The sequence below is a fragment of the Staurois parvus genome, unplaced genomic scaffold (assembly GCF_062004578.1).
Source record: "Staurois parvus isolate SC_StPar_1 unplaced genomic scaffold, SC_StPar_1.0 ptg000659l, whole genome shotgun sequence".
In the NCBI taxonomy this organism is placed as follows: domain Eukaryota; kingdom Metazoa; phylum Chordata; class Amphibia; order Anura; family Ranidae; genus Staurois; species Staurois parvus.
In genome coordinates this window covers 663,259-680,157 of record NW_028318455.1, presented here as the reverse complement: position 1 = coordinate 680,157, position 16,899 = coordinate 663,259, and the positions used below count along the sequence as shown (strand labels likewise).

Sequence of the window (16,899 nt, the reverse complement as noted above, 5' to 3'; positions counted from 1 at the left end):
CAAATAAATCTAGTGTAAAGCTTATATTCACCTTTATGGTTTTTGATTGCAGTCTCAATCCATTAAGTGTGTTTATTGCTCTTTCTGCATCTTTAGCATTTAAGTAATTCACAAAGCCATATCCTAAGCTGTGCCCTGTAAAGGGAAAAACAAAAAAATAAAAAAAAAAAAAAAAAAAACAAAACAAAAAAACAAAAACTCACCACACATACGCACACACACGCACGCACACACACGCACACACACGCACGCAAAAAAAAAATCAAAATTCCTAAATCCAGTAGCGTAAACAGGTGGAAACATTATTAAACTCACAGGGTGGTTGCAGCCTAAAGCCTACGATGCAGTTTGCAAATGAAAAATTGCTTCTTTGTATTTTAAACTGCATCGTAGGCTTTAGGTTGCAACCTACCATTTTGCATCTGCCATTTTAAAATCTCTATAAATTACTATATATTGTAGTTTGTATGTATGCAATAAAGCAGTTCTGCATGCACAGCTGGCCAATGGGACGAAAGTAATGACATAGATAATCCTAATATTTTTAAATCTCATTCACACGCGCAGAGAGCAGTACACTAAAAAAGCAAGCATATCTCTGGCATTGGGGAATAACAAATTTTTTGCAAACGGTAACCACACATCCAAGCTTTCACTTGTGTACAAGAATGAATGTTCATACATGGATGTAGTTTGCACCCAGGGATGCTCATTTGTCCCTGCACGCAAACACTCAGATGTGCATTTACCAGTGTACAACCACAGCCTAGCATTGATTTGCACAGGCAGCTGTACACAAACCTGCCATTCCCAGGCACAGAGATACACTCCTTTTCACAGTGAATGGCTCTTTGCCCGTGTGAACGAGCCCTAAAAATGAATAATATTTATCTTGATTTTAATTTGTAATGATGTACCGCCTGTTTTTTTTATTTTCATTCTTCGCACTACCGTATTGGTGCAGCTCCCCTGATGATGCAAATTTTACTGGATGCCACAAATGATCTATCAACACATGAAAACCCCAAAGCATAATAGGATATCCTTCACCTGATCATAACCGGCAATCCCCCAAAGTGCAGCACAATTCATGCCAGAACCTCAGCTAAAAAACAGCAAGCAGGCATTTTTTTTATGTTCACAATACACACCAGAAGATTACCCCCCCCCCCCCCAAAAAAAAAACAAACAAAAAAAACACTTTACCTTAGCACATGTACAATAGAAAAAAAAAAACCAGATAAATAAGGATATGCCATACCAGAAATTTAGAGTATAACTGAATCAAATGTGTTCCTGAATTTGTTTTTTGACCTATTTACACTGTTTCGCTGCACAATTCTACTGTATGAAAATGCATTTAAAGCGGAACCTCACCCTCTCAATCAACATGGACTATTTTTAATCATTATACTGGTAGCATTAGTAAATAGATAGGAAAGTACACTGCTCAAAAGAATAAAAGGACATTAAATTAAACTCCTGGGATATTGATATGGTCAGTTTAGTAGCAGAGGGGGTTGTTAATCAGTTTCAGGTGCATAGGTGTTAAATTAAATGGGCAACAACGAGACGCCAAAACAGAAATGGTTTTACAGGTGGAGGCAACTGACATTTTTTTCCCTACTCATCTGTTTTGACGGTTTTTCACAAGGTTTACATTTGGCTATGGTCAGTGTCACTACTGGTAGCACAAGGCGATGCCTGCACCCTACAGAGGTTTCACGGGCAGTCTGCCTCCTCCAGGATGGAACATCAATATGTGCCATTGCCGGAAGGTTTGCTGTGTCTCCCAGCACAGTCTCAAGAGCATGGAGGAGATTCCAGGAGACAGGCAGTTACTCTAGGAGAGCTGGACAGAAGGATAGAAGGTCCTTAACCCATCATCAGGACCGGTATCTGCTCCTTTGTGCAAGGAGGAACAGCATAAGCACTGGCAGAGCCCTACAATATAACCTCAAGCAGGCCACTGGTGTGAATGTCTCTGACCAAACAACCAGAAAGAGACTTCATGAGGGTGGCCTGAGAGCCAGACGTCCTCTAGTGAGCCCTATTCTCACTGCCCAGCACCGTAGAGCTCGATTAGCATTTGCCAATGAACACCAGAATTGGCAGGTCCGCCAGCAGTCTTCAGGATGGGAAGGTTCTCAGCTCAGCAAATGCCTGTGTTAAGGGCAGATTGATTCCAGGAAGTGCTAAATGAATTATCTGCCTTTTCTCAAGATGGACAATTCTAAAAATGCCAGGAGGGTGTTTTTCAAAATGATTTCTAAGAATAATAAAAGTATGAAGACATGAATGGATGGGTGAGTTTGTTTTAGATATTAACAATGAATTAAACAGCATTTTTGGTTTGTGGTGCTCAGATGCAGTGTGGTTCCACTTTAAGTAGAAATCCCATTCTTTTGCATGTCACTGGTTTGCATCTATGCTCTGTTTAGCATGTTTTAAAAAAATTAAAGTGTTTTAAAAGTAAACAGTTAAGGCCCATTAACACCCATGCATAACTACAGATGCACATAGATGGGAACAGGACATAAATGAAACTATAATGAGAAAAACAAGATAACTGCCACTCTTAGACTCCTAAAGACCTGTACACACAGGGAGTAATCGGACAAATTTTCGTTTGTTTTTTTTGCATGCTAGTCTCATATGGAAAGTGAAGAGGTTACTAAAGTTTCAAAAATTCTTGTAAGACAGAAAGAAAATTTGGAAGTGATGTAATGTATTTGTGTTATATTTTTGACGAAAACTGTACCGATTACACGAAAATCATACAATCTGGTATCATACGAGAAAACAATTTGTGCTTGTCCCTTCAAATTTCTATGTGCCAATGATCAGATTATCGTACGATTGCTTAGAAAGCAGTATTTTTGGTACAATTTTCTGATCGTGTGTACTACGTTTAAAAATGCTACTTACCTGGTTGTTCCGATACCATGGATACAGCTGCAGGCATGACCCCGGTATCTTATTCCTGCAGGCGATTCTCTTTCCTGTAAAAGCAATCCTAACGGCTAAATAGCCGATGGATTTTTACATGCAGCGGAAGGGGGTCCCCCGACCTCCTTCCACAGCTCTCCCATTTCACCACGGAGCCTGGAACTGAAGCCTGCAGTTTCAACAGCTTACCAAAGACATGACCAAAAACTGTAATGTCCCAGATCATCTCTATGGTCTAAGAAACCGGAAGCGACAATTCACTTGCAGTTTCAGTCTAATGCAAAACAGGCCATTACTGACCTGTGAAAGCCTCTGATCAAACTGATCTTGGTTTGATCAGATGTTTTTAAGGGAAGAGGATAGATATGGGGTCTAATTAGACACCAGATGTCTCAAACAGCATCTGTCACTGCCCATGCTGTCAAAAGGGATGTTCTTCATCCCTTGTGTTTGCAATAAACATGATCAAAAAGAAAACAAATGGAAAGACTGTGTCAAAATTAAAAAAAAAAAAAAATGTAAATAAAACAAAATTTAAAGCTCCCTTGTCCTGCCCCTCCTATGCTTGGAACGTTAAATACAACAGTAACAGGCATGAAACTTAAATACAAAATTTAACATATGCATTAACAACCAAAAGGTAAGGAAAATCAATTCTATAAGCATTAAAAAAACTATTAAGGGGCGCATTTATGTCTTTGTTCACACAACTTTCACAACTTTTTCCAGCTGTGCCCAGCAGTGCCACCCATCCGTGCCACCTCATTAATGCCGTCTATCAGTGCCCATCAGTACTGCCTCATCAACGCACATCAGTGAAGTAGAGAAATTACCTGTTTGCAAAATTTTATAATAGAAACAAAGAAACGTTTTTTTTTTTTAATTTTTTGCTCTTTTTCTGTTTATATAGCAAAAAATAAAAACACCCAGCGGTGAGTAAATACCACCAAAAGAAAGCTCTATTTGTGAGAAAAAAAAAAATAAAAATTTCATATGGAGTATAATTTTGCATGACCGCGCAATTGTCATTCAAAGTGCGACAGCGCTGAAAGCTGAAAATTGGCCTGGTAAGGAAGGGGATATAAGTGCCCAGTCTCTTCAATTTCACAATAGATAAGTGTGTCCAATGGATCAAAATTTCCCAGAGGACTGCAGCCTATTCACAAAGTGCAGCGTGCTTCGTGCATGTGCAATAGAAAACCGGCAGTGAAGCCGCAAGGCTTCAGTCGGTTTCTCTCAGTCAAGATCCAGGGAATATCAAATTGCCTCTTGAGGGATTGGGAAGGAATTTTTTTCCCCAGCAGGAGCAAATTCGATCAGGCTTTGTTGTTTGCCTTCCTCTGGATCAACTGTGGATGTAGGATTATAGCCATTTTTATTTTTCATGGTTGAAATGGATGGACTTTTGTTATTCAGCCAGACTAACTGTAAAATGGCGGCGCCAGCACCCGACAGCCGACTGAAGACTTGTTTCAGATTTAGAATCAGTCAGTATTTCCCTGATGGGTTTCTTCTTAAAAAGATATGAGAATAGAAACCATTGCTTGCTTGTTCCGAGGAAATGAGGCTGATCACATTCGGATTTTGAATGTCTTGAAGTAGAGATAACATTGTCACAGCTTTTATCTGGTCTTGCAGTAGAACAGTTATAAAAATTTTTTGGGGGGGTCTGCAATCAAACTCTATCCTGTACCCTGATATCAGGTCCAGGATAAAGCTGTTGTCGGTTAACAGACTGCCATTGTGAGAGGACCCCAGTCTTCGCCCCACCTGACAGACTGAGTCATTGGAGTTCTCTCTACCTTTTTTGTTCTGCCACCCCTTTTTCTGTTCCTGCTTGGATGAATCTCTTTTCTTGGTGCCTGAAGGCATGAAAATTCCTCTTTGGCTGTTGGTTCTTTTTTTTGTCTGCGAATCATGAGTTAAGGTAGGGGGAAGATTATGGGGGGGGGGGAGCTGTGATATGGGGGGCTAAGAGGGGGGAGCGGTGATATGGGGATCTGTGATGTGCATAGGAGAGCTGTGATACGGGAGGGGGGGGTCTGTGATGTAGTAGGAGAGCTGTGATATGGGGGTCTGTGATGTGAGGAGAGCTGGATATGGGGGTCTGTGATGTGAGGAAAGCTTTGATATGGGGGAGTCTGTGATGCGCGTAGGAGAGCTGTGATGTGGGGGGGTCTGTGATGTGAGGAGAGCTGTGATATGGGGGGGTCTGTGATGTGAGGAGAGCTGTGATATGGGGGTCTGTGATATGAGGAGAGCTGTGCTATGGGGAGCTGTGATGTGAGGAGAGCTGTGATATAGGGAACTGTGATGTTTGAGGTGGAGCGGTGTTATGGGGGGCTGTGATGTGAGAAAAGGGAGCTGTGATATGAAGGGTCTGATGTCGGAAGGGGGGGAGTTGTGAATGCAAGGTGGACTGTGATGCAAAGGGGGGCTGTGATGTAAGTGAGGCTATGGCTATAATGTTGAAGGGTTCTGATGCGAAAGCGAGTTGTGATGTACGGGAGGGCTGAGGACATTAATGTAAAGAGGGCTGCGATGTGGAAGAAAATGAGATTTGGATCTCTGCAGAAAGAAAATGTTACCAACCAGGCCTCTGAATTTTAATTCAGTACCCCTGCCATAGAACAAAACATAGGATGCACAAACCTAGTGCATCAACATCAAACTTGACTTTATTACTAAAACTGGTAAGTATTATACTCACAAACCAACAGGTGAATAGAAGCTTGTCATGGTAAAACAGCAACTTCCAGTCCACAAAACATCACATCACAGTGGAAAATATGGAAATCCAACAGACTGAGTTTTGAGGCTTTGCTTCTTCCTCAGAGCCAATCTGTGCTTAGCATCCACACTTATATAATACAAAGAGATGGTTATTGTCAAATAGGGGTATTTACGCCCCTGTAGGCAGGAACTGACCACCTCATAACTTATCCTCTGTGCCTTAGTGACCTCTGCTGTATGTAAACTCACAAGCAACCAGAATTGATTACCACTCCATGTTTAAAAAAAAAAAAAAAAAAAAAAAAAAAATTTATATATTTATATGAGTCAGGTCCATAAATATTGGGACATCGACACAATTCTAACATTTTTGGCTCTATACACCACCACAATGGATTTGAAATGAAACAATCAAGATGTGCTTCCATTGCAGACTGTCAGCTTTAATTTGAGGGCATTTACATCCAAATTAGGTGAATCTGTAGGAATTACAACAGTTTGCATATGTGCCTCCCACTTGTTAAGGGACCAAAAGTAATGGGACAGAATAATAATCATAAATCAAACTTTCACTTTTTAATACTTGGTTGCAAATCCTTTGCAGTCAATTACAGCCTGAAGTCTGGAACGCATAGATGTCGACAGACGTTGGGTTTCATCCCTGGTGATGCTATGCCAGGCCTCTACTGCAACTGTCTTCAGTTCCTGCTTGTTCTTGGGGCATTTTCCCTTCAGTTTTGTCTTCAGCAAATGAAATGCATGCTCAATCGGATTCAGGTCAGGTGATTGACTTGGCCATTGCATAACATTCCACTTCTTTCCCTTAAAAAACTCTTTTAGTTGCCATCTGCACTGTGAAGCGGCGTCCAATAAGTTCTGAAGCATTTAGCTGAATATGAGCAGATAATATTGCCCGAAACACTTCAGAATTTATCCTGCTGCTTTTGTCAGCAGTCACAATATCAATACATACAAGAGAACCAGTTCCATTAGCAGCCATACATGCCCATCGCCATGACACTACCACCACCATGCTTCACTGATGAGGTGGTATGCTTAGGATCATGAGCAGTTCCTTTCCTTCTCCATACTCTTCTCTTCCCATTACTCTGGTACAAGTTGATCTTGGTCTCATCTGTCCATAGGATGTTGTTCCAGAACTGTGAAGGCTTTTTTAGATGTCGTTTGGCAAACTCTAATCTGGCCTTCCTGTTTTTGAGGCTCACCAATGGTTTACATCTTGTGGTGAACCCTCTGTATTCACTCTGGTGAAGCCTTCTCTTGATTGTTGACTTTGACACACATATACCTACCTCCTGGAGAGTGTTCTTGATCTGGCCAACTGTTGTGAAGGGTGTTTTCTTCATCCGGGAAAGAATTCTTCGGTCATCCACCACAGTTGTTTTCCGTGGTCTTCCAGGTCTTTTGGTGTTGCTGAGCTCACCTGTGCGTTCCTTCTTTTTAAGAATGTTCCAAACAGTTGTTTTGGCCACGCCTAATGTTTATGCTATCTCTCTTATGGGTTTGTTTTGTTTTTTCAGCCTAATGATGGCTTGCTTCACTGATAGTGACAGCTCTTTGGATCTCATCTTGAGAGTTGACAGCAACAGATTCCAAATGCAAATAGCACACTTGAAATTAACTCTGGACCTTTTATCTGACAGTGCTTCTTGAAACCAGTAAACCCAAAACAGGTGTGTGTTTTTTAAGGGCAGGACAGCTGTCAGCAACACATCCAATATCATCACACTGATTGGAGTCAAGGTTGGCTCACTCCTGGCTCCAATTAACTCTGGGAAAAGTCATTAAGTTAGGGCCTCACTTTTTCCTCCCTGCACTGTGAATGTTTACATGTTATGTGCAATTAAACCATGGCAACATCTAATGTTTGTGTAGTATTATGTTCAGCAGACTGTGTTCTTCTATTGTTGTGACTTAGATGACGTTCAGAGCACATTTTATGCCCAATTCATGCAAAACTCCACGTAATCCCAAGGGGTTCACATACTTTTTCTTGCAACTGTACCTGAATGACATCGATTCATTCAGGGTTGTTTTTTTTTTTTTTTTTTTTTTTTTGTGCTTAGCTGTGATTTGGCCACAGCTAATCACATGACATCTGCATGTGATTAGCTGTGACCATTCACAGCTAGGCAGTAGTATACAATGGATGGCACGAATGAAGCCATCCATTGTACACAACTGTCATGTGACCTGCTGTGATTGGTCACAGCAGGTCACATGGTATCGGCAACGGGGCCGATACTCAGATCTGTCATCGGCCGTGTCCGAGGTACACGGCCGGTGACAGATCGCGCTGCTGCACGGCTCTGCAAGCGTGAAAAGTGTGCATGTGCGGGAAGACGCCATTTGGCGTCCACCCGGAAATCCAATACATTTTTCCGGCCGCCTTTTGGCCCGGGCATGTATTGGTTAACATGATTTTGAATGAGATTGCTGAACACAGCTACATCCCTAGTTATAAGAGGGTGCGCACACTTATGCAACCACAATATTTTCATTTTTTGTTTACTCCCCCGCCCCCCAAAAATGTTTGTTTTTCAGTAGAGTTGTACAGTTTATAGGTCACATTAAAGGTGGAAAAAGTTCTGAAATGATTTATCTTTGTCTAATTTTTTTTTTTACATCACAGAAACCTGTTATTTTAACAGGGGTGTGTAGACTTTTTATATCCACTGTGTAAATAATACAGGGCTTGACAAATTTGCTTTGAATCTAGGAGCCAGCTAAAAATGTTAGGAGTCAATCCTTTTTTTGACTAAAACTTTATTTTCGATGACAGAGATGGCAGATCTTGAAATTGCACATGGAGGAGACTGGAGCCAAGGTATTTGATCTTTGTGTGGCATGCAGTGTGGACTGGTCTTTTCTCGCCTCCAGCGCCACGCATGGGGACTGGCGGTGAGGAGGAGAGGTGGGCCACGGTATGCACAGATTGGCTGATGTCAAGGGAGAGAGGAGTCTGCTCTATCCTAAACTCTCTAACCCACATCTTCAACCTCTCACTCTCCATGGGCACCTTTCCCTCCCCACTCAAAAATGCACTGGTTACCTCCATCCTCAAAAAACCCTCGCTGGACCCCACCTGTTTGAATAACTTAAAACCCATCTCCCTGCTCCCGTTTGCCTCCAAGCTTCTCGAGCGCCTTGTTCACAACCGTATGAACTGCTACCTCACCAACAACAACCTTCTTGATCTCCGACAGCCTGGCTTCCACCCACAACATTCCACAGAAACTGCCCTACTAAAACTCACTAATGCCCTACTAACTGCTAAAACCAATGGCCATTACTCCATACTCATACTCCTTGACCTTTCCGCTGCCTTTGACACAGTCGACCACCCGCTCCTCCTCAGTAAACTCCACTCCATCGGCCTCCATGACTCTGCTCTCTCCTCTTACCTTTCTCTGCGCAGTTTCAGTGTCACATTCAACTCCTCCTCCGCTCCCTTTTTCTGTTGGGGTACCCCAAGGTTCTGTTCTTGGGCCCCTCCTTTTCTCGCTCTATACCTCCTCCATGGGCCAACTGATAACCTCCCATGGCTTCCAATACCAACTCTATGCTGATGACACCCAGATCTCTCTCTCCACTCCTCAGCTCACCCCCTCAATCTCCTCACGTATCACAAATCTACTAAGCGACATATCAGCATGGACGTCACATCACTACCTTAAACTCAATCTTTCAAAAACTGAGCTTGTAATATTTTCTCCTCCCCGATCCCCCACTTATGACTTTACCATTAAGATCAACAGCACTACCATTGGTCCTTCCCCTCACGCCAGGGTGCTAGGTGTAATCCTAGACACTGACCTCTCCTTTGGGCCCCACATCCACTCACTGGCTAAGTCCTGCCTCCTCAACCTATGGAACATTTCCAAAATCTGCCCCTTCCTGACCAATGACACCACAAAACAACTTATTCCCGCATTGGTTATATCCCGCCTTGATTACTGCAATTCCCTCCTCACTGGTCTACCGTTACACAGGGTATCCCCCTTCAGTCTATTATGAATGCTGCTGCTAGACTCATACACCTTACCAACCGATCAGCGACTGCTGTCCCTCTCTGCCAATCCCTTCACTGACTTCCACTAACCCAACGTGTAAAATTCAAAATACTAACCACAGCTTACAAAGCCATCCACAACACTGCCCCTAGCTACATCACCAACCTCATCCACAGATATCGCCCAAATCGCCCACTCCGCTCCTCCCATGATATCCTCCTCTCTAGCTACCTCATCACCTCCTCCCACGCTCGCCTCCAGGACTTCTCCAGAGCCTCTCCCATCCTCTGGAACTCCCTACCACAGCATGTCCGGTCAGCACCTACCGTCTGCCTTTAGGCAAGCTTTGAAAACTCACTTCTTTAGGGAAGCCTACCCCACCTCCACCTAAGAACTGTTATTGAATCACCTCCACCAGATCATCCCCCGCAGCTATCACCTTTTGTATCACCTCCCCCTTCCTTTAGATTGTAGGCTCCACAAGCCAGGCCCTCCTATTCCTTCTGTACTGAAATGTATTGTAATTGTACTGTCTCCCTTATATTGTAAAGCGCTGAGCAAACTGTTGGCGTTATATAAATCCTGTATAATAATAATTTTTAACATTGCGTTGTTTATCTCCTCCTCCCTTCCCTGCCTGTCTCCAGCACGGCACCCGGAGACTAGCAGGGAGGGGAGACCTTGCAGTGTAATGAGCAATGATTGGGTGCTCCTTGGGAATGGGGAGTGTCTGGCTTACCCTTTATCACAAGTTTAAAAAATAATTTAAGGCCTAAAGATGAAACAAAACACCCAACATTATATATTTTCTGAAATCAGAGATCCTCGAGAATAAAACAGCGGTAGTTCCAAGTTTTTGTGTCACACTATATTATCACACAAAATTTCAGTAAAAAATAGTCAAGTTTAGGGCACAAAAATCAATAAAGTATCCAATTTTTTTGTAAAATATAAGACAAGGTTGCATCGAGTAAATAGATATCCAACATGTCAAACCTTAAATTTTCGTGCACTAGTGAAATGGCAACAAACTTTAGTACCCTATATTTTCTACAGGTGGCGCTTTTAAAGCCCCTTATAGGTCATCGGTTTAGCGTTATAGAGAAGGTCTGGTGCTAGATTTATTTCTCTCACTCTGGCGTGCGCGGCTATATGCAACAAGTGTATCGCAATACACATTATCATGTGTAGGCATCCTGTGCGTGCGTCCATATGTGGGGCCTTCCACCCACAGTACAAGCAAAATCCCCACCATGGGAGAGATGGCAAGAGTGATGGGGTTACTGTTCACAGCCAGTCCACAATACAGGGGGGAGGAGGGGGGAATTAGCTTTCACTGCCAGTCCACAGTACAGGAGCTGGAAGGAGGTTAAATAGCACTGCCACTGACCAACAAATAGAGGGGGGGGGGGGAGGTGTTAATTTTACTGACACCAAAGGCATTATTGCACATTGCACTAGCTGACACCAATGCTGGGGGTTAATTATTGCACTCGCTGACACCAATGCTGGAGGTTTATTAATGCACTCGCTGACACCAATCCTGGGGATTATCGTACTACAACTTCAGTATAAATTGCGATACACTTAAAAAAATATAGCAGGAGCAAAGTTTTAGGAACGGAGGTAAAAAAAAAATTTGCTGCTATTATGCAGCAATCCGGAGGTGTTGGGGGCCTTCTAGTTTTCCGATTGACCACCATTACAGGTTGTACCACATTTAGACAGTGGAGGGAATTTTACCTGGAATGTTTTGGAGCAGGACACAGAGGGAAGAACAATGTCTTGATTAAAGCTGGAAGGAAGAACACAACCTTATCTCTGTGAAACATTAGGAAGCTCTTTACAGGATAAGGCCACTAACTTATGCCGGGCATAGACGGGTCGAAAATTGGGCGATTATTCGGCTGAAGAAAAAAAAAAAAAAATCGGCCGTTTTTCAGGTTTTTTTGCACAGATTTTTTTATCGGTCATGTAGGAAAATTTGCGGCCGATTTTCCCGGCAATAATGGGCAAATCGTCCGGTCGTTTTACCGATTAAAAATCTGCGTATGAGCCGTGACCTGCAAGGGACAGAAGTTATGGGGAGAACTTTATGCTTTAGTCGGCCAATTTTTTTAATAGTTGGTGGTAACGTCGGCTGAACGAACAACCGATTTTTCGTTTTTATTTTTTTTTGTTTTCGAAAAAAATCGGCCGATGTTCGACCCGTCTATGGCCTGCATTAGAGACTCACAGAGGTGATAGCCCAAGGAAGGCAACCTTGTAAGGCTTGATGGAAATATCTTACAGGTTTAACCTTTTTTTGCTGCCATTTTTGAGTCCGGAGAGCAGAGACCCTGGAGAATTCTGGTAGATCCAATTTTTTTCTTGTTCAATAGAATTACATTAAAATTATTACCACAGATGGAGTACAAAATGTAAAAAGGAAAAAAAAAAATAAAGTATAGAATTCTCCACCAATAGAGACAATGGTTAAGTCCACAGAAACAGTCGCGGTAACCCACAACACTTTTGGGCAACTTTAAAAAAAAAACCACACACAACACACTGTCAAGGTTGTGTCAGAGTTGCAGGAGAAGAGTAAGAGAAAGACAGAAATTAAAATAAGGAAAAGCAAGAGAAAAGGGGAAGAAAGAAGAGGAGCAATCCACATCGGGATAAGGATGAAAGCAGTCTTTAATCAAAGTTTCGTCGGAGAAATAATGTAACTCAAGGGTCCCAGATGCTTAGGAATTTGGGCATAGCATTCTGTAGTCAGGTTGTCAATTTTGAATTTATCAAAGTCCAAAGTACTCTGGTTTTAACTTCCAAGAAAGGAATATTCGGAGATAGACAGGCTTTGGCTAAAACTTGTTTGGTGGCAGTTAGAATGTGAGTCATGAAAATAAATTGGGATTTAGAGAGCACTGGTTTGCGGTATAATATAGCCTCAGTTGGATTTGAAAACTGAGGTTTGGTGCAAAAATCGTTTGGGCCACCAGGCATGACCATCAAGTGTGAAAAAAAGTTGAAGTTCTGGGCAACCTCGGAAACAGTTTAAAGAAAAGTCAAGAGACATGCTAACCTACTGGGGACTATTTACCAGCCGAGTAATACTTTATAGTTAGCCACTATCACACTTATAGAGCAGGATTTCACAGTGGCCCAAATTTGGTCCCAGTGTGATTGGTCTAGGTTGCTGTAGGTCCCGTTCCCATTTAGAGATGTAAAGGCAAGGGGTGAGGTGTGCATTTAGTGATCAGTAGATGGAGATCATATCCATCAATTGTGAGCCATTTTTACATTTGGAATTAAACCGTGTGAGTCAGGGGTCCACCTTCCATGTGTACTGTAGACAACACGTAACGTTTGACTTGGAGGTACCTGAACAGTTTGGTAGGCATCGTGAGGATTGTAAATCTGTGAATGTCCTAAAGCCTCTTGGGGTTACTAGGGTGTGGAAGCAGGTCATTTTCGAGGCGACCCAGTGGAAGGTGCCAACGATTCATAGCTGGGGGGGTGTAGATGCATACAATTCTATTAGCACAATAGTACATCACCCACATATTTTCAGAGGAAAAAAATAAATACCTTACTCAACTGTTTGGAAAAATATAAAAGATGAGGTTGTGCCAAATGAATAAAATACCAAACATGTCAACAATGACTTAAAATTGAGAATGACCATGGAACAGCGATAAACTTTGGTATCCAAAATATTCCAATGCGATGCCTTAAAAGCTCTTACAGGTAGTCCATTTAGAGCTAACCATGTTCCTAGAATTAACACTCTCACTCCTGCATAAGCCGGAATTGGAGCCACTTGAGTTGTGTGACGTCTGGTGGCACCCTAGTGGTTGATGTAGGCCACTGCACATTGCACTGTCCCGACTGAATCCTGGTCAGGTGAACTCACAGCAGAGATGTCCATCAACCGAATTGCCCTCAGTTCTAAGATATTAAATGGAAGTTGAACTTCCTCCAATGATCACAGCCACCTGCACTGAGAGGGTTTCCAGACACTCCATGCAACAGGATGTTTATTCTGGAGTTTTAGGATCCATGTAAATACCCCCGGGAGCAAAGCAGAGAAAGGACAAATGCTATCACCTTGGTGAAGCCCTCATGTGCCATTGAGAAGACAAACAGAAGCTCTACAAACTGGTAAGGGTAGGTAGTATTGGTACAGTGGAAAAATGTAGATGTGAAAGTAGGCAGTGGACCAGAATGTCCACAAAAGGCTAAACGATCCCCCCCAGATAAGGCAAGCAATGACCAACTAGGCATTTTAGAATTCAGAGTAACCAGTTGGAAATAATGCGTTGATTGCCTCCTATTCATTTTGGAATGCTGAACATTTTTGAGTAGAAACCCTGGAACGATTCCTCTACTAGGACAGGGGCTATGAGATACACCGCTTGGAAACAGTACATAGATTCACCTGCCACTGCAGGGGGGGGGTGTGGAATGGCAAACAAGAGGTGGGGTGGAGGAAACAAAAAAAGGGAGGTGGAGGAAGAGACCAAAACGCCAGTTTATAGCTCCCAGATACTTAGTTTTGGATCCAAGGATCTGACATGTCCCGGAACCAGTTGGCCTTACATGCGCAGCCCATTAACATTTTCAGCACTCTGCTAGTGTGCCTGGATGAATGACTCTCAGCACATGCAGAAGAGCGTCAACATCCTGCACCAGCCAGCCAATCAAGGCGGCAAAAGATCAGCACCCGAAAAAAGATGGCAGTGAGAAAATGTGGGCGTTGGACCATTACAGTGGCTGAAAAACTGCTGTCTTTAGTTCCGCTTTAAACGCAAACAGTGTGTAAGTTTTCATTTGGTTTCACACCTGTAAATTTCCGTTTTATGTTTTAGCCCCTCCATCTACAACTAAAGGTCATGTTATACTTTACATATTTATCCCTGTGAGATCCTTGTTATACGTTTAGCCACATGTAACAGAAGACAAACTATGTTTGTCTGGTTTTCCTGATTTTAATACATAGGGCGACAATAGTGTGGCCAATATAGTGCATGCAAATTACATTCCCTGCAGTAGTACTACAGGAAAACTGAATTTAAGACTCACTCTGGTGGATTATTAGGCAAGGGACTAGAGAGTACCCCATCTTTAGGATGAGCCAATACTTTTTAAAGTATGCCTCACATTGTTAAATAAAAAAATTAAATAACTGCAAACTCAAACCTGTTTTATTTGGATGCTTATTTGTTGAAAACTGAACTCATCTGGCTGGAGTCTGTACAAGAGTATACTGTGCATTCTGTGGTATTTCATGCTTATGCAATGGAAGTTCTTTCAAGAGACTTTGGCAGCTCAACTTTGATGTGGTAACACACTAAGTCCATTTAGACCTCTTTCTTCAATAAGTCAAGCTATATAGTGAGTGATGCCTTTTCACTTTTGGGTGCAAATCACATTTGCTTGCAGTCTGATCTTCACAGAAGTACATACAAGTTTCACATTTGCATATTACGTCGCTTTATCATGAAAAAACAGACTTGCCGGTAACTATTTCCAGGAGTCTTTCAGGCGAGCCCATGAGATATAGGCACCTCCTCCAACAGGAACAGGAAATGCATCACCAAATACACTTTAAAAGGAAGTCCCTCTGTTGAACTGGTCAGTTTTAAAGAACCAAAGAATGAAAGGTTTCATCAAAATTGTACAGTGTATGGCCAGCTTAAGTCCATCCGTGAAATTTCCTTGCTACTAAAGATTCTACAGTCAACTGTTAGGCTGGCGATACACTACACAATTTTCTTACAATCCTCTGTCTATTTCCTTTAGATTTACCTTCAACTATGTAGTGCAAGGGCCTGCCTAACTGGATACAAGTGAAAGTGTTGTTTAGGTTTTTGGTAAATCTAAAGCAAAATTCTCAAGAGAATTGTATAATGTATGGCCAACCTTAGTGGTAATACAACAAAATAGAGGCAACTGGGAACAAAAGAAACTCAGCCATGAAGTGGTAGTCAACGTAAAATTACACAGTGGGCCAGCACATGCTGAAGCACACAATGTGCAGAAGCCACCAACTGTCTGCAGAGTCAATAGCTAAAGACCTCCAAAAACCATGCAGCCTTCAGAATAACACAACAGTGCATATAGAGCTTCAAGGAATGGGATTCCATGGGCAAGCAGCTGCATCCAAGCCTTACATCACCAAGTGCAATGCAAAGAATCGGACGCAGTGGTGTAAAGCACGCTGCCACTGGAATGTAGAGCAGTGGAGACGTGTTCTCTGGAGTGACCAATCACGCTTTTCTGTCTGGCAATACGAAAGACGTGTCTGGGTTTGACAGTTGACAAAAGAACGGTACTTGCCCGACAGCATTGTGCCAAGTGTAAAGTTTGGTGGAGGGGGAATTATGGTGTGGTGTTCTTTTTCAGGGGTTGGGCTTGGCCGCTTAGTTCCAGTGAAGGGAACTGTTAAGGCGTCAGCATACCAAGACATTTTGGACAATTTCATACTCCCAACTTTGTGGGAACAGTTTGGGGATGCCCCTCCTGTTCCAACATGACTGCACAGCAGTGAATACAGCAAGGTCCTTAAAAGACATGGATGAGAGAGTTTGGGGTGGAGGAACTTGACTGGCCTGCACAGAGTCCTGACCTCAACCCAATAGAACACGTTTGGGATGAATTAGAGCGTAGACTGCGAGCCAGGCCTTCTCATCCGACAGCAGTGCCTGACCTCACAAATGTGCTTCTGGAAGAATGGTCAAACATTCCCATAGACACACTCCTAAACCTTGTGAACAGCCTTCCCAGAAGAGTTGAAGCTGTTATAACTGCAAAGGGTGGGCCAACTCAATATTGAACCCTACGAACTAAGGCTGGGATGCCATTAAAGTTCATGTGCGTGTAAAGGCAGGCGTCCCAATACTTTTGACAATATAGTGTGTGTGTGTGTGTATCCATCTCTTTCATGGTATAAATTAACCCCTAAGAGTAGTGATTATATGCGTTTTTTGTACTATAAAAGGGCTTTTTTTTTTGTCCCAATATGATGTGATAAAAGCATGTTGCTGCTACTAAATGTCTTATGCTGACCATACACATATTTTGGAGAATATTCGTACAAACATTCTTTGTATTTTTGATGAATGGCTGTATGTCATTTGAAAATGTCACTTGCTTTTAACATTCAAATTTTCAAGTAATGTAATTTCTTAACGAAAAC

At 42.4% G+C, this 16,899-nt stretch overlaps 1 protein-coding gene across 1 annotated transcript in view; it reads right to left on the bottom strand.

The window, feature by feature from the left end:
* ELAVL1 (ELAV like RNA binding protein 1) overlaps positions 1-16,899 on the bottom strand; it is a 140,547-nt gene that overhangs the window by 96,431 nt on the left and 27,217 nt on the right. Inside the window, exon 3 of the mRNA XM_089694312.1 lies at positions 32-135. Within this exon, the coding sequence (XP_089550438.1) occupies positions 32-135 (104 nt within the window). The remainder of the gene's footprint in view (positions 1-31; positions 136-16,899) is intronic.